Here is a 23,235-nt window from a genome sequence, read left to right as displayed (position 1 = left end):
TGTTTATATGCTTGTGCATAAGCGCATTCTGGTCAATAGAGACCCTGTCCGCTTTAATGTTACGGAAGGGTCCATAGTCTAAATAGTACACAAGGTAGCGCCTGACCCATAGTCTCAATAGTGCACAAGGTAGCGCCTGACCCATAGTCTTAATAGTACACATGGTACCGCCTGACCCATAGTCTCAATAGTACACATGGTAGCGCCTGACCCATAGTCTCAATAGTGCACAAGGTACCGCCTGACCCATAGTCTCAATAGTACACATGGTAGCGCCTGACCCATAGTCTCAATAGTGCACAAGGTACCGCCTGACCCATAGTCTCAATAGTACACATGGTAGCGCCTGACCCATAGTCTCAATAGTAAACATGGTAGCGCGTGACCAGCCTTAACGAATATGAAGGTTGTTCTCATGCTACGTTGACCGCATTTTGGCATAAGACCAGTTTTCGCATTACGCAACTCATTTGTTCCGGTATTCGTGTGTGATGAAGGCGTGTCAAATGTTGCCTCCGTGTTTTTTAATTGGTTAATATAAATAATAGGTTACACTGTTCGCGTTTGGTTAGGTGAAAAAGAAACAAGTAACAGGATTTCAAATAGTGTTCTTTTCGTTCAAACACGGGTTGTATAAAAAAACGTGCGCATTACATGAACAGCATAAATGATCAAATCTTATTCATTTTCCATTAAGAACTATTTTATCAGACGATATGCAAACAAGGCAATGGATATGAGTTTTATAACAATTGCTAAGAAGTATATTTGCAAACAGACATACCAGGCGAAACAACGGATTCTTTATAGTCCTTTGATCCATGTACATGACTTTGTTTATCCCCCTAATCAAGTGTGTCATCGATTTAATTAAACGTCATTCCGATGTGTCCTTCAACACTAATCCGCAACTACAATAATGTATCCTTCGTTTTTAAATGTATGTTCCTTTCTCAAAAAAAAATTCAATGAAGTTTATAATAAATATAATATTTTATAAGTTTTATATATTCATTTTTTTTCATTTTCATACGATATGAAATAATAAATTATGTTAGCACACAGATTTTTGATTTCTTTCAACCAAAGCTTTATTTAACGTTTACTTCAATCCATCATAATGCACTTTCAAATCGCTTATTCAACTTTTGCGTTAATGTTTTTGTATTTAAAGTAGGTGAGATCATTTAGAAGTAGCGCAGTAAGTCAATCAACCAACGCCGTAAGGTGTCAACGGTATCCTTTGATGTTATTTATCTCAATAATTTAAATATCCAGCATGAGCACTTTTCACGAGACGTCATCAAACTACACTATTTAAATATTAAAATCACAATCATCATGTTGTTAAAACTCTTATATTGTAGAAAACAGAAGAACATGGAGGAGTATTTTATTAATTTCCCCAGTAATTGAAGCACTTCGACCTATAGGATGTAAAAACCTTGTAACTACATATGCCATTAAATCTTTAAACTTCATCACTCGAAGATTTACCACATGTTGCGGTTGATAACATTGAAGACATGATAACAAGCCGATCGTTAAATATCGGTTATTTGCGGAAAGAACAAGGAAACCGTTTATATCCAAACACAAATAAAAGGTGAATTAGTTCCACTAATAATTAAAAACAAATCGAGATTAAATTCAATCCATTACTTAAACTTATCAATGATATTTTACGAAGATCACGTCCAAGCCGTTCAGAAATAGCTATAGTTAGGAAAAACATCTTTATAATGATAGCCGTTAAGAAGCAATTAGATTGTTAGTTAAGTGTACGTGAAAATCTTGAAGAGGGTGTTGAATGGGTCTCATTTGATTCGCACATTCGAAAATAAAATAGCACACAATTGGAAAAAACGTAGAAAACAAACCAGATACGGATGGCAAAATGCATATGGGCCTCGCTCTGTTAAACCCGGACTGAATGCAATTTGTCAATGCAAGAGGTCCCCGGACTGAATGCAATTTGTCAATGCAAGAGGTCCCCGGACTAAATGCAATTTGTCAATGAAAGAGGTCCCCGGACTGAATGCAATTTGTCATTGCAAGAGGTTCCCGGACTGAATGCAATTAGTCAATGCAAGAGGTCCCCGGACTGAATGCAATATGTCAATGCAAGAGGTCCCCGGACTGAATGCAATTTGTCAATGCAAGAGGTCCCCGGACTGAATGCAATTTGTCAATGCAAGAGGTTCCCGGACTGAATGCAATATGTCAATGCAAGAGGTCCCCGGACTGAATGCAATATGTCAATGCAAGAGGTCCCCGGACTGAATGCAATTTGTCAATGCAAGAGGTCTCCGGACTGAATGCAATATGTCAATGCAAGAGGTCCCCGGACTGAATGCAATTTGTCAATGCAAGAGGTCCCCGGACTGAATGCAATTTGTCAATGCAAGAGGTCTCCGGACTGAATGCAATATGTCAATGCAAGAGGTCTCCGGACTGAATGCAATATGTCAATGCAAGAGGTCCCCGGACTGAATGCAATATGTCAATGCAAGAGGTCTCCGGACTGAATGCAATATGTCAATGCAAGAGGTCCCCGGACTGAATGCAATTTGTCAATGCAAGAGGTCTCCGGACTGAATGCAATATGTCAATGCAAGAGGTCTCCGGACTGAATGCAATTTGTTAATGCAAGAGGTCCCCGGACTGAATGCAATTTGTCAATGCAAGAGGTTCCCGGACTGAATGCAATATGTCAATGCAAGAGGTCCCCGGACTGAATGCAATATGTCAATGCAAGAGGTCCCCGGACTGAATGCAATTTGTCAATGCAAGAGGTCTCCGGACTGAATGCAATATGTCAATGCAAGAGGTCCCCGGACTGAATGCAATTTGTCAATGCAAGAGGTCCCCGGACTGAATGCAATTTGTCAATGCAAGAGGTCTCCGGACTGAATGCAATATGTCAATGCAAGAGGTCTCCGGACTGAATGCAATATGTCAATGCAAGAGGTCCCCGGACTGAATGCAATATGTCAATGCAAGAGGTCCCCAAAGGCTAATCAGTTGCGACTCTTAGCCCTTTTATAAAATTTTTCGTTAAATGAAGGTCCCCTCTAAACGAAAGTAAACTCCAGTATATAAGTGTCGTCCCAGATTCTGGGACGATGCATGACACACAAACATTACGCCCGGTTTTCCCATAGTGAGGTTAAGATTAATAATTATTTAGAATAAGACGACGAAATGAAGAAAACGACGTGAAAAAAAAGAAACAAAATAATTCTTCAGCGCTATAGAAAGTGTTCATACTATTAAGATGTTAAAAAATAAAATTTCAAATATTTATCACATTGCACAGTTTCGAAACTTTGCATAGGTAAACAACATCACCTTAAATATGAAAGAAAAACACGTGAAAAATTAAAAAATACAAATCGCAGGTTTCTAACAAATTTTCGTTTCACTTATTAGCATTTAAGCCGCGGAATACAGACATACTTATAGATTAAAACCAAGACTATCAAACTGGAAACAATCACTTCGTAATATAATTGTAATGCCAAACTGGAAGGTCATTACTTTATTCAATTATTCCAGAATCATACCGTAAATACCGAGCATATATCAAACAAAACAGTATGTACCGATCAACCCCCATACGTCCTGGAAAATTTATGTATATATAGGCGTCATATAGTAGAAGAATGTGTAATTAATATATTTTGTAATCTGACAGGTGGCAACCTTAATAAATTAGCCACACACTGACTGACAAACAATATAACACACTTATCTAATGCGTCCATATGATAAACAATCTTCTTCCTTGACATAAGGGATTACTTTGTAATGAAATTGAAACCAATTTATCGCACAATGGTATCAATAGTCTTTGATATTGCGTTAGATTCGCAGTAGTGAAGCTTTCTGCAGATAAGTGATCGACACAATAAAACTGAGCTAACAAGAGTAATTCAAATATCAGAGGTCGGATGTCGACAGTTCTAAAGCCATCGGCAGATTTGTTTCTGAAAATGTCTTTAATTAAAGCAAGCCACGGACTCCTCATCGTGCGTAGGATCTGTACGCAGAAAGTGACCCGCCATTTCGCAATAATATTTACAGCCTAAATTAGAATACAGCGGTAAATAGGTAAGATTTTTTCATTTTTTTTACTGACAACTTTCCAACCCTTAAGTTAAATGTTCACATTTGTTATTTGCTTTAAAAATCTAAAACATGCATAAACAGCAAGAAATCGTACCACGAAGACGAAATTAAATTATTATTGAGAATGTAAATTCTTCAGAAAAGCGTGGGTGTGAACAATATTTGTTTTAAACTCACCATGTTATCCATTTATCAGTAAAACCGTGGAGGGTCCCTCATAAATTAACACATAAGTGATCTGCATATTTAAAAATCATCCCGAAGTCAAGTGTCAAAAGTTCGATCATGAGAGGCCAATCTGACTGCATTCCTTTGTAGTCATCATCAGAAGGTTATTATGTCAATGTTCGGATTTAAATTCAAGCTCATTATGAATTTCTTTTGCTTATGTGTTTTGCATTTGTAATAAATTCATCGTCTGTTTGAATGCACGTCAATATCGGGATATGAACAGGTTTAAAACGAATTTATTTATTACAGCAGAAGTATCAAATTTGATAGCCATGGTATCAAACACATTTTTAAAAAAATTTCTCAATAAAAATTTCAACATTCACTAAGGAAATTAAAAGTGAAAAAGCAAAACGAGACGTTTTACTGGTCCGAAACCGCTTTACATGTGTATAGTCAAAAACCTCTGGTAAAACAGGTTTGAGTTTTTCTTTTTTATATACACGATGTACCAATAGTTGGTAATCAATTAAAACATACAATATTAGGCACATTCTATATAAGTCTCGCTCTAAGAAAAGCGGGGGGGGGGGGGGGGGGGGGGGGCTCAATACGTAATGTGCAATGCGCAAAGGCTTTTCAGGGACGATACTTCGCGCCTTAACTGGATTTCCGCTACAAAGAGACTTCCTTTAAAGGGATCTTTTCACGCTTTGGTAAATTGACAAAATTGAAAAAAGTTGTTTCAGATTCGCAAATTTTCGTTTTAGTTATGATATTTGTGAGGAAACAGTAATACTGAACATTTACCATGATCTAATATAGCCATTATATGCATCTTTTGACGATTTTAAAACCTAAAAATTATAAAGCGTTGCAACGCGAAACGATTGAATAATTAGGAGAGTTCTTTTTTTGTCGTTAAATTTTTTGAAACTACGAAGATTGCTTATATAACGTATAATTTACGTCAAGTATGTGTACTTAGCGGAATAGCTCAGTAGGCTAAAGCGTTTTTACTTCAGGACTCTGGCAAGACTCCAGGGGTCACTGGTTCGAAACCTGGTCCGGGCAATGTTCTTTTCCTTTTTTTAATTTTATTCTTGATTTTTTACTGGAGCTTTTACGATCCAATGTTTACATTTATCGATATAAAGCATTTAATGAATAAGTTAAAAAATGCCAAAATCTGTGAAAAGGCCCCTTTAAACAAAAAATACCATGGAAGCGGAAAATGCCGACCCTGCTAAGCATGTGCGGACTGCACTGGCTAATCAGAGACGGCACTTTACGCACATGTATTTAGTATTGTATTTCCAGAACGAGGTTTTGTATGTGTATTTCAAAACACTGACCTTCTTAATAAATTTCCGGGCCATCAATTTCCACAATCGTTTAGCCTTTTTTTGTTTCGCATTTAATTTGTATAAATCTGAAGAAATGTTGTTATCGTCGTCGTCGTCAATTGGAATAAATTCATGCACTTTAGTTTTGCGTGGTGACAACATGCTTCTTGTGTACGACGTTCCACACAATTATTCAATGTCTGACAAAATCGGGTCCAAACGAATACATTTGCAGAGACACCGCAATAGTATTTGACACATGGTACTAAATAGATCACTCTAAACGTGTCGAGTATATTACGACCAGATGCAATTCCATATATTACGCATACATGTGTATGTATTATGTACACAATTACACAGTCTACGGGCGAGTTATGTTCAGTGAGATTGAATGTCAGATGCACTGAATACCAGCTCGTGAGGAATTCACTTTGTTTATTAGTTCTTATGAATAATTAAGCCAGACATATTTGTATCTCTCGCACACCATGGCTTTCCGACGGTCAATACGGTTTACCCTTTGGTCGTCGAAAGAAATGTATGCATTGAACATACAAGTTAATACACATAAGTAAGTCCTTCTCTAAAAGAATGAACATTAACTTATGTTCCTTTCTAAGCAAGGCTTATCACCGGCAACAAATAGAATGACAATACGCACACAACTCACATGGGCATTTTATATTGCGATCTCATGCCTTGTTATATTTATTCTAAACTAATCGCCCTTCACCGAATTCCATACTAGTCGAAAAGAATTCAAGATTCTACATGTGTGACACTGCAAAAATTAATACATAAATGAGCTATTTCATTTACATGAATTGTTATAATACACAATTCAAGCGTCTTCTAAAGTGCCACTATGTCCATACGAAACATTATAATTGCGTATAGCCCACTGGACAATAATCCAAACAAAAAGTTTGCCTACTTATCCACAATAAAACAATGACGCTGTATTTACAGTGAAGACGCATTTGTTAGCTAAATAAGTTAATCCTGTTAAAAGGATTAGCCGTTCCGATTGCCTATTATGCTTATTTCATGGCCTGTGAATATGCTTCAACGCAATCTACGAACTTTCAAATGATTTGAAATGAAGCATAATTTCGCCTAATTTACGTGTTGTTTTGGTATATTTAAAACGAAAAATTAATTATGTTTCACTAGAAACTGATTAACACAATTAAGATAATTCGAGGCTTTCAGTTGCTTTATTAACAAAGATGGTAACATTGTTATGTTTTTTTAAAGAGTGATACTTCTTTGTGTTTTTTTTCTTTATTTTCTTGCTAGCCTATCTTAGTTTTGGTGCAGCACGTTAACCCATTTATGTCTAGTGGACTCCCCCATCCTTCTAAATTGGATCAATTTATTTTCAATACTAGGGGTGTCTAGTATATTTATTTCTATATTTAGAACAATTCTTACAGAAATTCCTTTAAGAAAACAGCGTAGACCCAGATGAGACGCCGCATTATGCGGCGTCTCATCTGGGTCTACGCTGTTTGCAATGTCCTTTTTTCAGGACGCTAGGCATAAATGGGTTAATAAACGAATTTTTATAAAGTGAAAACGCATGGAATCATAAGTACATGTAGATATATAGCGTCTACGCCAATGCTAAAATTACAGTATAAATGTTCAGAAATACCATCTTATTTTTTTTAAATCTAGAACTACAAGTGGAGTGATTACACCAAATGATTATAGTTAATGGACACGTATCAGCATAGTTACTCCGGGATAGATGTTAGCGCTAAAACTCTGTAACCAGTTATTTTCGCTAGATAAGATACACTATGTTCACGCTTGACAGTGGATCTGTTTTATAATTCACGGAGATAGAGAGAGACGTGTACCTAATTGTTTATGGTTTTTTTCGAATTATGTATTACCAAAACGATCATGGTTATGCATGGGTATGTACACTGCTCCTAGTTAAATTTAAACTTATCATTAAATGATTTTTTAAAGTAAAACTCCTTTCTGGGGAGCCATATATGCATATCATAATTGTAAGGTTTAAAAAATATTAACACATGAGAAATAAGACAACACTGTTTGTAAAAAGAATTAACTTGATTCTTGATTACCGTAGTCATTATTTATGTAGTTTGAGCCTTAGGAAAAGATTTTGACAACGTTGCCAGAGTTGGGGTTGAACCATGGAGCTCCAGATCGCTGGACGGACACCTACACCATATACCACTGGGCCTAACAACATTGAAGTAATACATTCACTGACAGATGTTAAGAGTCGGGTTTTAGTTTAAACCTATTTATTTTAGCTCAATTGCATCGTAATGATTAGCTTATAGAAAAGCTATCGGGTCTGTTTTCTGGGCCTATAACCAGTATTTGGTGTCTTTGGGGAAGATCTAGTGAATGCTCCCGGACTGGAATCGAATCCATGACCTCCCGATCGCTAGGCGGACACAAAATAACCATAACGTCGGGTTTTGATAGACAAAATTCAAACTCGTGTTCTGCCCATTTAACGGTCAATAAAGGAACAACATGTCTTCATGGGTCTTTGCTCTGGTATTTAAAATCCACTAAGTTGCCAATGCCTAATCCGCAAGTACGAAATACAGGTTTACACCATACACCTCCAAGCATGCCTTGAATAGCTTTATGCAGTATTCCGTTTTTGACAAGATGTGTTTTAATGTTTTGTATACATCAGCATAAACACCTAGTGCATTCAGTGTGAATTCACAACAAAATCTTAAATAAGGTATGCGCTCGAAATATCTTAGTTGTGGTTTAAAAACTAAATGTTTTCCTTGTGGTTTTATAAGAATTAAGAAAGAAAAAAAAGCAATTATGATAATGTAATGATAACTGTTGATTGTGGAGAAGACAAAATTAGATAATCGATTATCACAATTTATTATGAATTAAGTAAATACTGATGTTGACGGTAAGATTTAATATATTGTTATTTATCTAAATTGATGTTTGCTGTTTTTGCTTACGGTGATGAAAAACGTGAAGATAATTTCAGAAAAAAATGTTTTGTTCTCGCGGTGCCACAATTATCGACGTTCTTATCGGTCCTGTTGCCTTTGGGAATAATAAACATGCGGGTGCAGCTAATGACAGCGACGACGATAAAGGGCAATTATTGAACGTAACTTACGCTAGCCACCGTTTCATTATTATCCAGCATCTTAACTTGTAATCAGGGTGAACTTCAGAGATTTCAATATATTTTGAAAACCAAGGGTCAAATGACCATATGCTTGAAATGTTCAGGGGTCAGATGAAATGTTCAGGGGTCATATTAAGGTGTCTGGGGTCAAAATACTGAAGTCAATGGTAATTTGTTATCTGCCTATTTTGTTAGACAGACTGCAAATGCTGTTTTGCATTAATTTAAGTAAAATACAATGCAAAAACAGACATCGTACGATAACAAACTATATTTTGGAGTTAGCTTCTTGGTAAAAGTTGCTTCCAAATGCTGCTAAGGACATTATTTGCAGGAGTCAAAAGTAAGAAAATTTCAAAATGCTTGCATAAAAAGATGGATTCTGCTTCAATTGAAATCCGTGGGGTCTAAGTACACGTTATTATAATGGACCAACAAACTTTAAAAAGGTCAAACTTACAGGTACAGCTTTCCATGTAGGGTTTATGATCAGTTTCCGACGTAACCCTCGTGGACGTTCAATCGTGGACATTGATCTTTTCGGAACACGAACAGATGCAGGCACTTCCGAATCAAACTTTTCAACACTTCCGTTTATGTGATTCAAACGCGGGCATCCGTTACGCGGTAAAGTAGCCGACTGTAGAGGATTGAATTTATTCGGTAGAATGTTAAAACCTTCATTGTCGGCATTTTTCAGGTCGTGTGCACCGAGAATAGAATAATTGCGCAATGCTTCTGTCAGACTTGATGCACTTTGAGCGCAGTCATTATTTTCACTCACGGAACTAACGGGCGTCGACTGTGCCGATCGTTTGCGGTTCCGATCTGGCCGCTGACTCGAGGCCGCTCCCATGCTGGCAGACAGGAAGTTACACAAACCGTTTTGCTGCTGGGTATCGCATGGATCTGTAGAACTCCGATTTCGCTTGGGGTTTCGTCCAAACGGAAGTGGCAGCGACTTCAAGGACGCGCTTAGGTTGAGCAGCACCATTGTATCGCCGGCTTTTGAATTCTTCCTATTGTGTATTTGAAGCGTACGATTCTACGTCCGGTATTCCGCGTTAACTAGTTACATACCATCCAAATATCTGACACTCAATGCCATCAACTTCCAGTATAGTTGCGGGTAACTCCGCTTATTAACTACGGCTGCATTGCAAGTTTATTGCCATATCACCCTTTAACTGAAAGTTTAACAAATTTAATGGCAGCCGCCAATTTCTTTCTGAAGTAGTCCGACAACGACAATATGTTAATTCCAATTTGCGGTGTGTTTCAATCAAAACGACTTACAGTATATGTTTATCGTGCATTTAATACTCCACAATATATAACAGATCCATAAAAACTGCAAACGCAGGTCTATTAAAATAATTCATTCAAACTGCCAAAGCGTATTCACTGTGTTTTTGTCAAACGTACCTTAATTCGACTTCATATTGTATCCTGTAACACGTAATTGCACAAATTTTAAAATTTAATAGGCTCAAGAACACAGATTTGATACAAAATTGACTTTTTACTGATCTCCAAACCAATTTAGCTTTTCAATTTCAACGCTAATACGAGTCATTAACCTTTGATGAATATTGAATGTTTCGCTCATTGATGTGTTCATAACAAACACTTTCAGACATAAGTATCTAAACTAATTTGTTCATCAAATTAACCATCAATGACGCTCAAAACCAATTGAAATGTCAAACTTGAAGATGATATATGGACTTGTAAACAATATTTTTTTCCGGCAATTCTATCTTTCTGAAAATCCCGATTTATTGAAAAACTAAATGTAAACACTTTCAAATAACACGACAAGTGATTGGAGTAAATATTGACTTTAAAGTATGAAATGTTGTTCCTCTAAATATCACTCAAAACATGAAGATACAAGACGACCAAACACAACATGAAAGAAAAATCCTTTAACACATAAACTAGATTCCAATTGTATAATCAAAATTCACTTATATCCGAAAACAAAACACGATATCCGGAATGTACAGCTCTTATGAAGCTTCGTTTTTACTAAGTAAGTGCAGTTTTTTTTTAACTATTCCTACTTTGACAATGTATGTTTCTTTCAAGCAAAATGCGCCTCTCACTCCTTGTTATTCCGAATATAAATAAATAAACAAATATCCTGAACACTTTATTTAACCATCAATGTTAAAGAGACTTTATAAAAATACAGCAGCGTCCGATATAGCTTAACGTACAAATAAACGCACATCCACTGCATCGTCTAAGCGACTCGTGCAAAACAGTCGGAATCATAATAAAACTTCCTCCGACTGTGCAGTGTATCTAAATTCATTGCGCGTTAATTACCAACGCTCCCGTCCTTGTAAATACCTTATAAATAACGTATCCAAGTTACGTTTTCGCGCGCTGTTCTAACGAGACGTTAGTTTTACGCAATCCGTGTATTAAATACGTGCCGCTCTCGCTTTTGACGCAAACGTTTACATTTCTCGGATACATAAAACAATCAAACCAATGTAAAGCATTATAATTGAGAAAATAAAATGTTTTAGTAATCTTTATGTCGAATTTCAACGCGCATATAATGTACTAGTTAAAGGAAACAGAGACATAGTAGGTAGAAACACACAAAAAGCACTACAACTTAGATCCAATTAATAAGCTGAGCACGCCTAATTGCAAACATCTCGGCATCCAACCTTTGTAAGATAACTGCTTTTGAATAAAATAGCTTGATGCTGAACACTTAAGATAACAATTAAGATAACAGAAAACCTGCATTTTGTCTTATTTTTATTTACATTATATAATGCGAGCTTCGACAGTTTTATCGATTATATTAACCAGTTAAACAATTGAAAACAATAATGATTTGAACTTTGACACCGAAAACAATGCATTTAATTATGTGACTCTCCCTCAAGATACTTATAATGATTGGATTACTTCTGACACTAACAATAAGTCAACTTTATAAAACTAAATTACTGCAATCGTCAGACTAATGTATCGTATCTAGTACTTTTGCTTAAAAAAATGCAAAAAAAAAATGTGCTTGACCTCAAATTAAAAGGTTCGTTAGCTTTATGACACTGAAAATTGCAAGTAATCGCCCGTTGTTATATGTAAGGGGAAATTAATTGGTCGTGATTATATCGCCCTGATGTACAAGATACTGAGCAACCAGTCGTAACGACCACAAACCAATTTGACAGCTGCCAACGTGTTATGTTCACTTGAATTAAATAAATAGTAATCAACAAAATTAATGAGTTAAAGACAACTATTTGTATTGTTCCCCTTTCGCATTGTATCCGTCAAGAACGAAAAAAACACAACATATGACGCCGTGTTCGTTTTGTAAAATAAATGAAGAGTACAATTAATATCTTCCGTGAAGTAATTTCGACTTTTTTCTTTGAAAAAAATATTTTGTTTTTCAGGAAGAACAAGTTAAAGTTGCATATTTATAGCATTCTAATACACTCTGTGGTATGTTTTATATAAACATCACTCCATTAAATGAAATGTTTGTTGCACTTTTAGGTGAAATAGACATTTTTCATTTAATTTGATACTACAGCGTTATTTTTAAAACGAACATAAATATGCTAGCATATCGTTGATTATACATTTTTTGTAATTGATGTTACGGTATTAATATCGAACTTTAAATCATACACTTTCCAAAGGATACTTTTCATAACTTATGAGCAGAGGAAATAAAGAATAATTCATGATTATTCTAAACTATTTACACCAATACTTCCCGCGTAAGCACTTACACATCACTTATTAAATAATAAAATAACATGTCCACATGAAGAATACATACAGCAACCTCGCTGAAACCACTCTGATAAGTTTCATTGCGCGTATTTCGCGTGTTTCATGAGTTCACTCTCACCGATAACGAATCATGATAAAAAATGGTGCATCGTTTGTTATTACGTCATTAATTAGCGCATCATGGGAAATGACGTACGTGTGACTTTCTCGCGATAATAATTATCCAATATTCATCCTGACATTGCACAACAAATAATTAGGCAACTACTGTTTCGTGCTATACAGACAATTAACAGTAATAGTGTTATTACCGGTATGCACATGGAATACAATGTATAACATGTGTGCATATGTTTCTGTGATTTTTATATAATAATCTACTAGTATCAAAGGTGAACTGCATCAGGAGGAAATAAATTTCTACATTTTGTATATGAATTTTATATCTTAAAAAATCAGTCCAAACCGTTATGTTAAACAGAAATTGTTAAAGCAAAACCACAAAATAAGTTAAACACTTTACACAATAACTTGCATGTTAAATAAATAATTTATCATTTCTTTGCGGAATAAAGTACCATTCATCTTCAAAACGAAGGCAGTTAAATGCATTGAATTAAAATATATAATTGAATCCCAAAATAAATATTCAGAAAACAGCGGCTGTAAAAAGTTAAGAGTCGTATAATGTTAAATGTCAGCGCATCATATAATTATAACCTTAACGTTTAAACATCGTCGCGAAATTAAATGTCGAGTGCAAACAACTGACGAATTCCAACATAAGATTGCACTGTTCACGAACCTATTACTTAAGTTAAATGGTTTATGCGCTTTAAGAAGGCCGTGTACGTCCGTAGACGCTCAAAAAATGTAAGGACAATTTGCAAACAAACTCAAAATCGAGTATCTACAAATTTACCTTTAATAATCAATTTGGCGGAAAGTTCATTCACGCCGAGCTTGAAAGTGTTAAATAATCATGCAACTATTATGCTTATTTACGTCGCAAACGACACTCGTGTGAACGTCGTCATATTCTATTTACTGCGTGAACACATCGCCGTTTTTCGGGTAAAATTCCCAAACAATTCGCCAATTTTAGCCAAAACGGACGAGCAATAATCGTAATTACCGGTAGCTACTGTCATTGTTGAATCACTGTGTTCATATGTAATTATACTATTACGTTTACATGATAATAAAAAGACCTAAGGCGAAAAAATAGTGTTTAGTTGAAGTCCGCTAATGTGTAATTGTCATAAAAAATTAATCTCAAAGCAACAAACATTTCACAGAAGCATCCCATGACCGTGTCAAAGATTAACCATATGTTTGAGCATTCTCATTACTCACGCCGGACTTGAACCCTTCTTGTAAAATTCATCCATACATAAGAACACAAAAACGATCAAAAGTTTGCAATGTTTACCGACAGCGGACTGCAAACTTCGCTGTGAATTTCAACCCAAAACACACACACACACAGTTAATATAGTTATGTTCCTGTCTCCCGAAAAAAAAACGCTAAAAGGGTTCACACTGATAAAGTCACTACATCCACTATCTCCAATTGCATCACATGCGCAGTGCGTATCGAAATAGTGTGCTCCATGTTGATGTTTATTTTTTACTTTATTTCAAGTAAAAAACACATTAATGCGTGACCGAATTTTTCACAAATATATTACTCGACTTGCATCCGTTAACAGCTGTCACGTGCTTAACATATCTATGACAGAAAACCATCGGGCTGATATCAAATGAATATGAAATGAAACCGCAACATTCCACTAGCAAAAGTATCGTGTTTAGCATAAGGCGTACAGAAATGAGAGTTTCTTGGCACACTACCTACCCTAAACATAACATGTATTTAAAGTGCATGTTTAAGAATGTTTAATCGAATAATGGGGGTTTACAGTTCGGATAAGTACTTTTCTTTAATAACTGGTTATATTGTTGCTGTTCTTCTTCTTTTAGTTTCATTCTATGCGGATTTGTTTCAATGATAGTACACTTTTTTCTGATATTAAAGAATATTTATATATTCTAATTTAATTCTGTACTATTTATTTGAGAAAATATATATTATGCGAAAAATCGCAACATTCTGTCGTAGTTTGTTTGAAAATGTTACATGAAACAAATAAATGTGTTCGCCTAAAACAAACAGATCACCCGCAGCCAAACTATCCGTTACCAAGAGTATCTAGTTTAGGGTTTGATCATTGTTTTAATATGAATTTATATTCAAGCATTCCATATCGGCCATTAATCTTGCCTTTAGAGGTCACAGCATGCAACATATGCAAACTAAATCGCCATATTGTCTAGCGAAATGAGTGCTAAAGACCACAAACTGCAGATCTCAAATGTTAAACGTTCAAACGAAATGCCTTTGTAATACATTTATATGAAAACAACCCTTAAGCCATATAATAAACATAATGCGAATGACAAGCGGAATTGTCTAATGCATACATTTTGTATGATTAACCTTGGACGATAAAGTGCAGAATTCTTTGTTTAAGTTACTATTTAAGATTCGCCCTGGAAAAAAAACGTCGTTGAATGCATTTGCGGAGGGTGTCGTCGCTGATACGCCTGTGCAAACAGCACAGGCTAATCGGGGACGAAACGCAACGCATTTGCATACCTTAGGGTGGAGTTTCATTTGTTATGGGCTCATTGAGGTTTACAACATCATTTGTAAACAAACCAATGCGAAATAGAGTATTCTCTTACCACAATAAACGTAATCTTCTGCATTTTGTTTGAAAGTTCAACAATAGTTGCATTCATTTATTGGCAAAACATTTCTGAACAACTTAGCAATGATGGCCAGGCCGACTGCATGTTTTAAGAGAAAATATCTCGGCTCTCAGTTTTATGTGTTGGACAGGAAGATTTTTATAGTTTGAACTATACAATGTAAGGAAAACAAGTTACAATTAGGCGGGGTCATTTTGATTGCACAGGCTGATCTGGTAACACACTTTACGCATATGCATTAAGCCCCGTTTTCCCAAAGCAAGGTTCATTTCAAATAAGTAACCAATCCCTCTCCTCCTCGCGTATCATACTCAGCCCACAAGTAGTTTTAAACACTTATTTGTTCAAATAAATTCGCGTGTTTCCTATATCATATTTTAAACCAATAGACCAAACCCCAAAACATGAATCTTGATTAGTGACATCGGACAAACCTTCGTAGTAAGGCCACAACTATGCAGTTGAGCAATTACGTTGACATCTTTCGCACGGAGCGGATACTATTGTCAGTTTGTTTATCGCCGAGCATTTAAACTAATTAATACCACGTCAAGCCCGGATATTTGTCAACGACATATTTACTCCGTCACAGGTGGTCATGTATGGCTTGAGACGTAGTTAGGTCATGCGTGGATACTACGCAATATGTTTTACAAAACAAAGGTTATTATGACAATTTGGGCAATCATACATATATTATTTTTCAACGTGTCTTGCAATGTAAGCGCTTTACAACGACTACCTCGAGAATTGTTGTGGAACATAACGCACTGCAACAAACCTCATACAAATATTTAATATACCCATTTATGCCTAGTGGACTCTCCCATCCTTCTAAATCGGATCAATTTATTTCCAAAATTACTGATGTCTAGTATATGTATTTCTATATTTAGAATATTTCTTGCAGAAATTCCTTTAAGCAAACAGCGCAGACCCAGATGATACGCCGCATCATGTTGCGTCTAATCTGTGTCTACGCTGTTTGCAAAGGCCTTATTTCTAGACGCTAGGCATACATAGGTTAAGCGTCTTTGATTTTTTTTTTGATTTTACAAGGGTGACGATAACTTTAGTTTGAGGGCCAAGCGTTCATACCTACGGGCAGAATTAACTGTATTTAATTATCTCAATCATTGGTGGTGGAGGCATACTACATAGCTGATGTAGTGGAATGGTACTGTTGCTGCTCATGCTGGTGATGATGCGAATAAGGATTATGAAGCCGTTGGCGATGATAATAATGATAAATTAAAGAGCTGATGAGTATGATCTGATGACGATGCTGGTTATGGCGGTGGTAACGGGGTTGGTGGTGACGGTTTTGGTGTTGATGATGTAGGCTGATTGTGATGATTATGGAGCTGTTGGTGTTGATGGTAGGGATGGTGGTGGTGGCAGCAATAATGACATAATTGTGGAAAGAAATAGTCTATCATTAAACACGACAAAATGTGGTCGAATAGAGAATAACCAAAGTGCATAATGTTAAAAAATCACATGTTATACAGCAAAGCACTTTGGTGTTGACCATAGGGCGAACGCAGTTAGGTATTGTATCGGAATCAAGGTTTATTTGACACCAAAGTGAGGTACTACACATCTGCATATCGTTTTGCGTATCTTTGTATCTTATGTGACATTTTAAACGTCAAACTTTCGGCTTTCATTTCAGCGCATACACTTATGATAATAGACACGCGAACCTCTAGCCACATTTCAGATTGAAGCATTGTGTTTCACCGTGACCCTAAACTATTTGTCGTTATAATATTATTCAGACTCGTGTTTCATCGTTGCAATGTGACCTGACACAATTATTTACGAAGGGAAGTCAAAGACGTAGATTTTACACCGATGTCTGAATGTAAAACTATTGCATCTGTGTGGCCAGTGTATGCTGGTTAAAACATTTTAACTCATTTATGCCTAATATGTTCTCCCATCCTTCTAAATTGGATCAATTTAATTTAGAGAATTAGGGATGTCTAGTATATTCATTTCTATGTTTAGAATATTTCTTAAAGAAATTCCTATAAGTCAACAGCGCAGACCCTGATGAGACGCCGCATCATGCGGCGCCTCATCTGGGTCTACGCTGTTTGCCAAGGCCTTTTTTTCTGGACGCTAGGAATAAATGGGTTAAACATCTGCACGAACAAACTACGATATCCGCAACCAATCCTGACTTCCGGTTCAACCACCATATGTGTGAGTAAGAGGGCTGATAAGAACGGTTGCATACGGTTGCGGAAAGAAATGCATTTTTCGTTTGAAACAATTCTTTAAAGAAAACTATTTACAAACAGGAAAGAAAACATACAAACTTACGTAATTGTTCACACACATTGCGAACATGTAAACAAGGCATTGACATTTTACATCTAGGACTAAGGTGTATAAGAAAATAAAATAACTAGTGCTCTACGAACTTCCAGCCAGCGAAATGCAATATAAAGATAAAAATAAAAATAAAACGTCCGTTAATTATGTATTATTATATAATTATAGCATTAAAAATGAATATGAGTCGTGTTTTGAGAAAAACTGGGCATAAGGCATGTGCGTAAAGTGTCGTCCCAGATTAGCCTGTGTATGCCGCACAGGCTAATCAGGGACGACACTTTCCGCATAAACTTGGTTTAAGGTAAGGAAGGACCTCGTTGAAACTAAAAATACCATAAAAGCGGAAAGTGTCGTCCTTGATAAGCCTGTGCAGACTGCACAGGCTAATCTGGGACGACAATTTACGTAAAAGCATTATGGCCAGTTTTCTCAGAACGCGGCTCTTATTATTTCCGTAAATAATCGGCGTTGTTGATCCAACCTTAGATATACACGATCATGACAAGATGGCGCTCAGCTGACTTCAAGGAGCTCCAGGTATCGAAAAGTTGACACGTTGACCTAGACACGTGGCAATTATATGATCAAGATAAACATCTGACCGTATTTGATCAGGATTGAGCCATAGATGGGAGATTTTGCCCTGTGACCTTAACGTTTGACACACGTGACCCAGATTCGAACTAGGCTTAGATTTTATTTATATAAAAAAGTTTTTTACCAATTTTCATCAACATTGAATCATACGAGAAGTGACACGTTTTTTTTTAAAAGATTTGGATAAGTGACCTAGCGTTTGGACGCATATGGACCACACTGTCAAGATTGAGTCATGGCTCTGGCTTGTACAGTTGTTGTGCGTGGCCTAGATTTAATATCGGCCTAGATCTTCTCAAGATTAACATTTTTACCAAGTTTCATCAAAGTTGAAAACACATTTGACCTAAATGATAAAAAAGAGTCATAGACGTATGTCTTTAGAAACAGCTTAAATCCACAATAACGTTCTCATCTTTTATGTTAGGCAGGTTTTATACTTGTTTGTAGTTATAAATGGTTCTTTAGTAATATGAGCCGTACAATGCAAAAAATATATCTTATTCATATGCGACCAGCGTAGCATCAGACCAGTCTTCCGCAATACAAGGAAGCCTTGTGCGACTTTATAGCGAACAGGGTGGCTCCAGACCAGCCTTCCGCAATACATGGAAGCCTTGTGCGACTTTATAGCGAACAGGGTGGCTCCAGACCAGCCTTCCGCAATACATGGAAGCCTTGTGCGACTTTATAGCGACCAGCGTAGCATCAGACCAGTCTTCCGCAATACAAGGAAGCCTTGTGCGACTTTATAGCGAACAGGCTGGCTCCAGACCAGCCTTCCGCAATACATGGAAGCCTTGTGCGACTTTATAGCGAACAGGGTGGCTCCAGACCAGCCTTCCGCAATACATGGAAGCCTTGTGCGACTTTATAGCGAACAGGGTGGCTCCAGACCAGCCTTCCGCAATACATGGAAGCCTTGTGCGACTTTATAGCGAACAGGGTGGCTCCAGACCAGCCTTCCGCAATACATGGAAGCCTTGTGCGACTTTATAGCGAACAGGGTGGCTCCAGACCAGCCTTCCGCAATACATGGAAGCCTTGTGCGACTTTATAGCGAACAGGGTGGCTCCAGACCAGCCTTCCGCAATACATGGAAGCCTTGTGCGACTTTATAGCGAACAGGGTGGTTCCAGACCAGCCTTCCGCAATACATGGAAGCCTTGTGCGACTTTATAGCGACCAGCGTAGCATCAGACCAGTCTTCCGCAATACAAGGAAGCCTTGTGCGACTTTATAGCGAACAGGGTGGCTCCAGACCAGCCTTCCGCAATACATGGAAGCCTTGTGCGACTTTATAGCGAACAGGGTGGCTCCAGACCAGCCTTCCGCAATACATGGAAGCCTTGTGCGACTTTATAGCGAACAGGGTGGCTCCAGACCAGCCTTCCGCAATACATGGAAGCCTTGTGCGACTTTATAGCGAACAGGGTGGCTCCAGACCAGCCTTCCGCAATACATGGAAGCCTTGTGCGACTTTATAGCGAACAGGGTGGCTCCAGACCAGCCTTCCGCAATACATGGAAGCCTTGTGCGACTTTATAGCGAACAGGGTGGCTCCAGACCAGCCTTCCGCAATACATGGAAGCCTTGTGCGACTTTATAGCGACCAGCGTAGCATCAGACCAGTCTTCCGCAATACAAGGAAGCCTTGTGCGACTTTATAGCGAACAGGGTGGCTCCAGACCAGCCTTCCGCAATACATGGAAACCTTGTGCGACTTTATAGCGAACAGGGTGGCTACTGATCAGACGTTACAAAGGCGCAGACTGGACTGCAGCTTTGTAACCCGCATAGGACATAAGACCCATTTTCACATGATGCGACTCATATATACGTGAATCATCGTTGGTGTTTACGAATGCGTATCCAAAGATGTCCCTATCAGTTCTCGTAAACAGGAAGACGGGGAAAATTATAACATTTTTTCTTCCTTTATAAAAAAATCCAAATTCTTCCGCCTTCGAATGGATCGATAAACAACACAAACACTACGCTAAAAATGACGATATTAAATGTATAACCGTACCTTAGCAATAACTGAAATACATTTTTTTAAAGAAATCTTTAACTCGTGTATTAAAATTAAACCAATGTATTCATGCGAATTAAGGCAAGAAGCTTGTATTCGAAGTTGGTCAAAGCCAAATCGGTTAAAGATGAGTCCAGTATCATAATCAGACTATAAACCCATTCCTTTACCTTTTTTGTTAAAATATTAATTAGTTCATATGCGCTGATGCGCACGCTGGTGAAATCGAGTATAAGACCCATTTTCGCATGAAGCGGGTCATATTGTGTATAACCCGCCAAGAGTGAGAATCGGGAGTACGTATCCCAAATCATCAACCTATTTCGATCTCCGATGTATTATAGAATTTCTGAAAAAACAATCATCGATATCGATTTTAGCCAAACAAAACATTTTCTCGATGCGTTGAATTGGTGCAAGCCACTCAATTATTGATTTCATTTTAAAACGTTCCGCGCAATACTCCATCGCGCACAAAGTGTTGACGTTTAACTAAAAGCATAGCTTCACTAATATCCTCTTGGTACTTAATACTCACATACCACCGAATCATTAAAAAAATGACCGAAAAAAAACCAGTTGAAATAATATTTCATTGATTGTCACTTTCCCACTGTGTCCGTAAACGCAATTTAATGTAGCACGCACTTTACACCTCCACATAACACTCTCTTCAAGAAAAAAAATATTTTTAACACCTCCACATAACACTCTCTTCAAGAAAAAAAAAATACTTTTAACACCTCCACATAACACTCATTTCAAGTACGAATCTTTTAAACTCAAAATCTCATTTGGATTCTAAACTATGTATGAAGATACTCAAACTTGTTGGTGTTCTTAAATCACCATTAAAATCTCTTTATCTGTTCCAGTACCATTTTCACAAGTGGTTTCACACTTCAGTAGATGTCAAAAGTGCCCGGTATGTTACCTGGTTAATTCAAATTAACTTTGGTAGGTTTCAGCCTGAAGGCCGTGGTTTACTTTACGCTGTAATACCATAATACGAATGAGAAATTATGGGATAATAATATGTTTCAGTATCTTACAAATCAAGTTTTATATCTTTAAGCGGTTTCCTCTCTCGATTTACTAAGCATGGAGGTAAATTAACATTCGAATTTAAGAAAAACAAAATTCATGTATTTCCAATAAAATTGCTGAAAAACTAGTTAGGTCGGAAAAAATGATTACTTTCACTATTGTGACGCTTTTCCATTTAATTAGAATATGCAGCGGCATACAGAATTCGTCCCAATCTCTATTAATCATTCTATTTAACTAATTCAAAGTTGATATTAAGAATATGATCGAGTGTAGCTTCAGTATGACAAACATTACAGTTGATAATGTGAATATGGGCCGTGCTCTGTGAAAAAGGGGGTTAATGCATGTGCGTAAAGTGTAAACCCAGATTAGCCTGTGCAGTCCGCACAGGCTAATCAGGGACGACACTTTCCGCTTTTATGATAAACTTCGTTTACAGAAAGTCTCTTCTTTGCATAAAACCAGTTCAGGCGGAAAGTGTCGACCCTGATAAGCATGTGCGGACTTCACAGGCTAATCAGGGACGACACTTTACGCACATTCATTATATCCTCTTTTCACAGAGCAATGATAATGTGAATTTGATCGAATTTAGCAAAACTGCTCGGAAACTCAACCTTGAATAGCAAAATTAAAATGTAAGGGTCGGCACAAATAATTAGCAATCCACTCTTTATGCCTTATTTAATAAAACTGTCATAGGGCGTTGCTTATTAGTCCGATAATGTGTTAACGTATTAAAATACAATTCGTGCAAAATCATATAGCTATCAGTTACTGTAAGAAGACAATTGTCTGAGGTATGACTTGTGAAAGCGACGTGTAATAGCTCTATTTTTCATCGGAATGGTATAAATAATAGTTTGCGAGGCAACGGCATTGGCTTTACCCATCTAAGCCTAGTGGACTCTCCCATCCTTCAAAATTGGATCAATTTATTTCCAAAATGAGGGATGTCTAGTATATTTATTTCTATATTTAAAATATTTTTACCGAAAATCTTTAAGCAAACAGCGCAGACCCCGATGAGACGCCGCATCATGCGGCGTCTCATCTGGGTCTACGCTGTTTGCCAAGGCCTTTTTTCTAGACACTACGCATTAATGGGTTAAAAAGCACAACTCTGATAGCAATCTTGAATGAAATGGTAAAGTGAATCTTACTGGATTGTTTCATTCTCATTTTATAGCATCATGAATTTTACTAATTTAAAGTGCTAAAGTGCAGTACCTCAAATAATTCGAGAAAACACACTAATGTTTTGATTAACACCAAATGCAACCGGAAATAATTATACTACTTGTCCTTGTTATGGTGGTGACGAAGAATACACCTCGATGCCGCATGATATCATAAACATGTATACTGTCATACAGAGTGTTTTTTAAAGTGGCAGACCTTTTTTTATATGATAGCAAGAAGAATACCAATTGCTCATATACAAAGTTACAACATAAGGAAAAATTAATGTACGTTTGAATCCTGTACTATCAAAAGTGTAGGAGAACGCATGCGGACAAGTTTTTGTCGGCGTACGTATGAACAGACGGACAGACAGATAGACAGACAGACAGACTTTGATGACGGGGCCATTATAACCTCCTCAACTCCATAACGGATTATATCAATATACAATAATGGTTATGCTATACACAAAACTATCACCTCGTACTTGCATCACATCTTAATACATGTTTCACGTTAACTTTGTTAAGGATAAAATAAAGATGCGAAAATACGTGCCAAACAGGACACTTTGTAAGGTAGGGTTTTCTTGCGTCTTCCCTTTACATAAATTACTGGTTTACGTCGTGACGGATACGGTGAAGAAGAATTTGTCTTCA

General features: G+C 37.0%; 2 protein-coding genes across 8 annotated transcripts in view; one reads left to right on the top strand and one right to left on the bottom strand.

The window, feature by feature from the left end:
- LOC127881065 (salivary glue protein Sgs-3-like) overlaps positions 1-23,235 on the top strand; it is a 194,750-nt gene that overhangs the window by 131,997 nt on the left and 39,518 nt on the right. The gene's annotated exons all lie outside the window — the stretch shown is intronic.
- Positions 1-23,235, bottom strand: part of LOC127881060 (kinesin-related protein 1-like) — a 57,305-nt gene that overhangs the window by 13,544 nt on the left and 20,526 nt on the right. The window contains exons 1-2 of one of the 7 annotated variants that reach the window (XM_052428666.1): positions 21,276-21,322; positions 9,272-10,260 (exon numbers count right to left, since the gene is read on the bottom strand). The exons of 2 other annotated variants lie outside the window; for them this stretch is intronic. In XM_052428666.1, coding sequence (XP_052284626.1) covers positions 9,272-9,805 — 534 coding nt within the window. In that variant the 5' untranslated portion in view covers positions 9,806-10,260; positions 21,276-21,322. Of the gene's footprint in view, positions 1-784; positions 922-9,271; positions 11,028-20,879; positions 21,128-21,275; positions 21,323-23,235 lie in introns of those variants that run through there. 4 more of the 7 variants (XM_052428665.1, XM_052428667.1, XM_052428664.1 and 1 more) reach the window with 4 other exon arrangements.

The sequence above is a fragment of the Dreissena polymorpha genome, chromosome 5 (assembly GCF_020536995.1).
Source record: "Dreissena polymorpha isolate Duluth1 chromosome 5, UMN_Dpol_1.0, whole genome shotgun sequence".
Lineage (NCBI taxonomy): Eukaryota > Metazoa > Mollusca > Bivalvia > Myida > Dreissenidae > Dreissena > Dreissena polymorpha.
The sequence above is the reverse complement of the archived record's forward strand: the minus strand, read 5'-3'. Positions and strand labels throughout refer to the sequence as shown.